The 6,812-nt window shown below is 41.8% G+C and overlaps 1 protein-coding gene across 2 annotated transcripts in view; it reads right to left on the bottom strand.

Moving 5' to 3' along the window:
• Positions 1 to 6,550, bottom strand: part of Prr16 (proline rich 16) — a 294,901-nt gene extending 288,351 nt beyond the window's left edge. For both annotated transcript variants that reach the window (XR_003845290.1, XM_021214787.2), the window contains exon 1: positions 6,175 to 6,550. Coding sequence is in view for 1 of the 2 variants with exons in the window: in XM_021214787.2 (XP_021070446.1) it covers positions 6,175 to 6,333 (159 nt within the window). In the remaining variant the exon portion in view is untranslated. The remainder of the gene's footprint in view (positions 1 to 6,174) is intronic.
• Positions 6,551 to 6,812: the final 262 nt, after the last annotated feature.

The raw sequence follows: 6,812 nt of genomic DNA, 5'->3' as shown, positions 1-6,812 counted from the left end.
GTAGTAGAGTGGGTGGGTAGGCGAGCAGGGGCGGGGGAGGTATAGGGACCTTTTGGGATAGCATTTGAAATGTAAATAAAGAAAATAATAATAAAAAAATTTAAAAAAAGAAAAAATATAAAATATTCATAATTGTCTATTATTATCTTCTTCTGAGTAATATGCTTTTTCTTCTCATTTGAGGCATCTTCTTTTTTGTTGTTGTTGAGATTTTTTAATTAGATATTTCTTCATTTGCATTTCAAATATTATCCTGAAAGTCCCTTATACCCTCTGCTGCTCTGCTCCCCAACCACCCACTACTGCTTCCTGGCCCTGGCATTCCCCCTGTACTGAGGCATATAATCTTCGCAAGATCAAGGGCCTCTACTCCCATTGATGGCCAACTAGGTCATCTTCTGTGACATATGCAACTAGAGACACAGTTCTGTGTGGTACTGGTCAGTTCATATTGTTGATCTTGAGGCATCTTTTTAAATGTTGTACAAGACACCATAATTTCTGAAATAAGAAAAGGATGTTCTTTAAAATAATCGTAGCCTTTGTTGTACATTAATTTTACATTGGCAGCTTGATATCTTGATATCATTTATCAGCCTTTAAATGAGAATGTAATCATAAGTCTGTTTCTATTTTTATCACCTACTTTTCAAAAATTGCCTGTGAACTGTTTTATGAACTAGCTCCATAAGAAGACCCTGTCATCTCGTTTTTGGGTAGGGTGGTAGTATGTGTAGCTCAGGTTTGTATCCCTTTCACTTTTCCTAATACTTAGACCTAAATATTTGAAATCCTCAGAACAGCAATGTAGAAAAACACAATCCAGGTAGCAATGAAACCTACTACATCGATTCTGTTATCTTTCACTTTACTGTTGCCTGAAGCACACTAGGACTTTAAGGCTTCTTCAGTTTCTTACCAGATGGTCCTCTGTGTTTTGAATGATCTAATTCATTAAAAGAGAGAGAGATGGTTAAGGGCTTGTTATTAGCTATCTGCATGATCACAGAATCATTTTTTTTTCAATAGCATTCTAAGGCACCATATTTAAGAAGAAAAAATTGGTAATTGTATTTTAACATTTAGTAAGTTCATCTCAGTTTTGGTAAGGTAAACTGTAGTGTAGAAAGGATACAGTGATTCCTACTATTTAGTGCACTGTTGGCTTCCATTCAGACATAATTTTAGAACTTAGAAAATACTGCAGAGATCATTCCCTATAATTTGTTCTAATAATGCCTTTTATACTCATGGGCTCATTAACTAAAAATACTGTAGGATTTCCCAGAGCAATAAATTACAGAACTTCAAGCAGATAAGTCAATCAGAAAGACCATTGTGTGGCTTACAAGATGGCTCAGTGGTTAAAGGCACGGTCTGCTTTCCCAACAGACTTGAATTCAATTCTCAGCATCAACATGTTAGCTCACAACCATCTATAAGTCCAAGTTCAAGAGATCCTATGCCCTCTGCTGGCCTCCAAGGTGCACAAATACACACATAGCCAAAACACAATAAACATAAATCAATAACATAATACTTTCTTAAAAGAAAGAACATTCCAAAGCAGGAATATCTGACCATTGTTAATTCTGTTTTCAATAAATGTCATATGGATTTTCCAAATATTCTAAGTTTTATTTAAGTTGTACTCTTCTTTTCTATGGAATATAAGAAAAATGATAGGTACTTTCCATTTACATGCCTAGTTGTGAAATCCAATCATGAAATAATTCTAGCTCACTAACAACAGAACCGTTTCTATTTTGCCTCCATGACACCTACTCACAAGCACACATCTGATATAAACATAAATGTTACATATAGCAGGTTAAATTCTGTTTCGTTCATATAATAGTGCTGCGACAAAATTTAAAGCAATGAGATGTTACAAGAAAAGTTCAAGGCTGTAAACAGTCTGAACAAAAAGATAATTCAGCTAAACCAACCAAGACTGATAATGAGAGATTCCCGCAAATAAACATTTAATGCAAAATGTTCCAAATTTTCCATCTTCTAAAGTAACACACAATTACCAGCATTTTGAATTATTTGATAAATGTTTTTAAAAGTAGATTTATTTCTATTCTTCTTAGTGAAAATTTGATCACAAACATCTGCTATACCAATGTGCTTAATTTTATTCTTTAAACTCAAGAATCTCACCAACACTTTTTTTTTAATTAGTAAAAATCACAACAGGAATTAAATATGTATCCCAATTATGCATTTTGTTTTGCCATTTCCTAACTACCTCTTCAAATCGTATACCTATTTCAAAGGGAGAGTCCTATGTTGGGTCCTCCTCATGGAAGTCTCAAATATTTACTTACAACACGTAAATATGTGACATCTTATACACCAATCCATTTACATCCACCATGGAAATCTGGATAAATTTTAAGTTTCTTAAAGTTGTTATCTGAATGCCTTCCTCCATCACACTTTCTTCACTCACAGGATGCCATACTCCTGAGTGCACAACCAGTACAGATTTATAAATGGACATGTATGAATTGGTACAACAACTTCAAATTCTTCTTTACATCAACAGTCAGAGTAACCAGTGAAAGCCATAATGACTTTGATATTACTGATGTTTAATGGTAGATTAAATACATCCTAAGTAAAATTTTGAGCCTGAAAAAGTTATTCATTTAGTAAGGGTCAAATTTGTGACATGATAGGTGGGGAAAGGATGCATGAAGAGTGCCATATTTTAGGTTATGAAAGTCTTACGTTGTACTGAGGTTTTACTCAATTGTGAGGTCAAATGAACTGCATTTGGGTGTTCTAGAAATCCCACCTCTCTCTTAAGAAGAGTCAATTCAATTAGAATGGATTAAATAACTACTATTAAACAATGAATCAGAAAAGGATACAAGGACTCCTTTTACTGAACACACTAGAGTTTTCTTACTAATCATTAAGTGTTTCAAACAGCTAGTACAGGGATCAGATTTATCCTGCCTATCTGGATTCAAAAAGCTACTATTAAAACAATCAGTCATGAATCAAAGAGAGAGAAAAGGAGGAACTAAATGGGAGGGATGGGAGGAAGGAGAGGGATCTGGAAATGATGCAAGTATACCTTACTTTCAAAAATAGTAAAGTAATTAAACAAAAAGTAAGGGTTTTTTGTTTTTATTTTTGTTTCATTTTTGTTTTTTTGGTTTTTCAAGGTAGGGTTTCTCTGTATATCCCTGGCTGTCCTGGAACTCACTCTGTAGACCAGGCTGGCCTTGAACTCAGAAATCTGCCTGCCTCTGCCTCCCACATGCTGGGATTAAAGGCATGAACCACCACTGCCCAGCCAAAAAGTAAGTCTTACTGGTGAGATTTGTACAAAAGTAAAAGGCAGAATCTTTAAATTTTAAGTTGTAATTAAAATTTTAAAAAATGGAGTAAAAAATACAACGTAGTGATCGACAACTCCGGGTCAAAATTATTCCAAGTTAATAAACATGTACTATTAATTTATATAGGTATATTATAGTTTAAAAGCATAGTACTATCAATAAATGAATTTGAATTTTGAGTGTAATAATTTATATAAAGTATAAATTTTACATATTATTATGAACTGTCAAAATATTAGATGTCACAATTAATATATTAATTGCAACATTTATATGTACAAGTCTTGGGTAGAGGAATGAACATGCTTTGTAGAGTTTACAAAAGTTATCAGTTCTATCTCTCACTTCATGAAAGACATGCTTAGTCGGGTATGCTCTATTGTTCAAAACAGATCAAGACTGCACAAGTGCAAGATGTCATAGGTTAAACATGCCCTATAAATATTGTCCTGGAAATAACTCCCATTCATCCTATATAAATAGCCTGTTTTGAGACTTAGTTTTAGTATATACGCTCCATATGCAAAGATGTCCACAACCAAGTCAGTTGTAAATCACATCGTAAATACTCATTTATCACTCATAAAGTTCAGGTTTGGGCTGAGTTTTTACCCAAATAGGCCTTGGTGGTGAATGAAATCTTGCAAGACATCAAAAGAAGATGTTACCACTTCCTCTGTCAAGACTCTCCATCTATTCTGCTGCATTTCTATTCCTTTAAGAAGTATGTGGGGTTTTTTTTCTCATAAATATATTATTTAAAAAAAAATGAGTACACTGAAAGACCATCAGACTCCTGTATTCATATCTCCAATTCCAGCCAAAAACAAGAGAGAGGTTGGACATTTTCCTGTATATTTTCATGGCCTGAAATTCTAATAATAATAATAGTAATAAACAAGAACGTGAGTAGTGACTTCTGCGTTATTCTGTCCAAAAGAGTAAGTATCCTGTATCCTGACACATGACTATGGCCCACAGAGGCAGAATTTTGCCTGGCTATCTTTCTTAGTCTCACCCTGTGAACAAAACAATCTATACCCTTTAGTGCTAATGTTTTCCGGTATCCACTATTTTAAATACACACACACACACACACACACACACACACACACACACACAAGGGTGTGCCCAGAGGAACTCATCTAAATTGTTCATTTTTAGAATCACGATAATGTTGTAAATGAAAACGCAAACTACCAAACACAGAAAGTAAAAGCATTACAAAGAAACATCTCTAGCCTTGGATTGCAGTGCATAACCTTTGCATCTGCCAATGAGTTGTGAAACAAGCCTAGGAGAACTCTGCAAACACAAACAAGTTTCCTGACCCATCACTATCCACCACCACTCTCAGGACCTTGGCTGTAATCCTGTTCTGTTTGCAGAGAAACATACAGGAATGGGTTCTCGGCACTGGCAGAGCAGCTCTGGCAAGCGATAGATCTTCTTAACAAGCTTTGAATTTGATCACAAACTCAGGTTTTTTTGGACACAGAGGTAATGCCAGGGAGAGTCCTCACACTGGGGCTGGAAATGACAGGAGGATAATCTCCAGCGGCCAGTCATCCAAACAGCCCCAAATCTCCTCCTTCTTGGCTCTGGAAACCAAGCTACAGTTTCAGATTCAGGCTATGTTTGCCCGTCCCCTTATCTTTCCTGGGAGACCACCAACACCTAAGAAGTTTGCCTTCTTGCATCTGGAACTGCAGACACCAAGAGCAGCACCAGGAGCCCACCCCGTAGTGAAACAGCGCTCTGGGCATCGCCACCAGCTCCCCCAGCCACTGGAGGCAACCAGGTTGACAATGCGACCCACCTCCAGCACAGCTAGCCTTCACTGGGGCCCTGGGCCACTGAGGCTGCCTAAGTTATGCAGCCTCAACCTGGACACCTCACCTCTTCCAATCCAGTTCACCAGGGTGGGGAAGGGAGGAGTACAGAGGGGGGTCGGATACTGGTGGGGGAGGGGAAGACAATTCCAGTTCTAAAGAACCAGAATGCTAGAGGCAAGACCACAAAACACAAGCAACACACGCACATACACGTACACTCTCCCTTTTAAAGCACTACTGCTCAGGTTCAATGCCAAGTGACAGAATTAAAGGAAGGAAGTGAAGAATGGCGACACTCAGGGTGGCGCGAAGGCCCAGAGTTGCTGGAAACATTTGGAAAAGGGCAGGGAATGCTTCAGGGATTGCGAAAGTGAGAAAGTCCCAGACATCTCTGTCCCCAAAGCTCCATTCTCCCGTCTGCACCCAGAGTCGCCTTCTTTCTGGTGGGGATTGAGAATAGGGGAGGAGAACCGGAGCTGAGCTTCCCCCTCCCAGTGCCCTCCCTGGCCTGGCCCAGGGCCCAGAAGCCGCCCCCCTTCAGCTCAGCTTCCAGGGGCTGCCAGGCCAGGGACGGAATGCCAAAGGATTCTAGGGGAGCAGCAGGGCAGGCAAAGAGCATCACACTGGCTCTGGCCAGCCCATGCTCATGTCTTTTCTGGTCGACACACCCCCAGTTAACCCCTTCCCCTGACACCACTGACAGTCCCATGTAGACAGTAGCTTGCCTCCATCCCTCCCACCAACCTATCGAATCCATCAATTAAAACACTAGTTGATTTCTGTCTGATTAAAAAAACGAGAGAGAGAAAGTGCTCCAACTCTTCTCATGAGTAGCCGGGGCAATGAAAGTCGGTCTGCAGACATCTCTCCATAGTTACCAGGAGTTTGTAAATGTTGTAGTCCCAAGCCAAAAGGGGGACCGGAACCCACCCGAGGGGCGCGGGGAGTCCCACTCCCTCCCCCACACCCGCGCCTCTCACCTCCTTAAGTTCTTTGGCCACGTCCTTCAGGTCGCCCAGGACTAATTCCAGATCCTCCACTATGATCTTGATCTGCTCCTTCACCTTGGTTTTGGAGGCTGCCGGCGGTCCCTCGGCTGCGGAGGACGAGGAGGGGTTCCCCTTGGACTTGGCTGACATTCTTCGGTGGGGCGAGCAAGCCAGGTCAGGACAGGCGAGCGAGCGGAGGCTGCTGCGCGCCCGGGTCCCTGGCGCTGCTCCGGCCGCTCCCACCCCAGTCCCCCCACATGTCGACTGCTCGGCAGGCAGCCGCGGGTGGCTGCGCGGTGCGCTCGGCCGGGCGGCCGCACTGTGGTGCTGCCATCAACTCCCCGAGACGAGGCGCTCGGCGCGGGGCTGCAGACGGGCGAGCAGCGCGCCTGCGCCTCCTCCCGCCGCCGCCCGCCGCTCGCGTGCACACTCGCGGGTGGAGAGGGGCCGCGCGTCGCCGCCGGGGGCTGTCAGCTGCACCGCCCTGGGTACATCCTGCTGGGGTCTCTCTCAGACCTCCTAGGAAGCGTCATGGTGCTCGGGGACAAGTTTGCAAGTTCTCCACCCTTACATCCTCATTCCGAAATGTCCCTATCACCGCAGCCTGCAGCTGCGTGTGTCTTCTCCCA

Source organism: Mus pahari, chromosome 15, assembly GCF_900095145.1.
Source record: "Mus pahari chromosome 15, PAHARI_EIJ_v1.1, whole genome shotgun sequence".
In the NCBI taxonomy this organism is placed as follows: domain Eukaryota; kingdom Metazoa; phylum Chordata; class Mammalia; order Rodentia; family Muridae; genus Mus; species Mus pahari.
The sequence above is the reverse complement of the archived record's forward strand: the minus strand, read 5'-3'. Positions and strand labels throughout refer to the sequence as shown.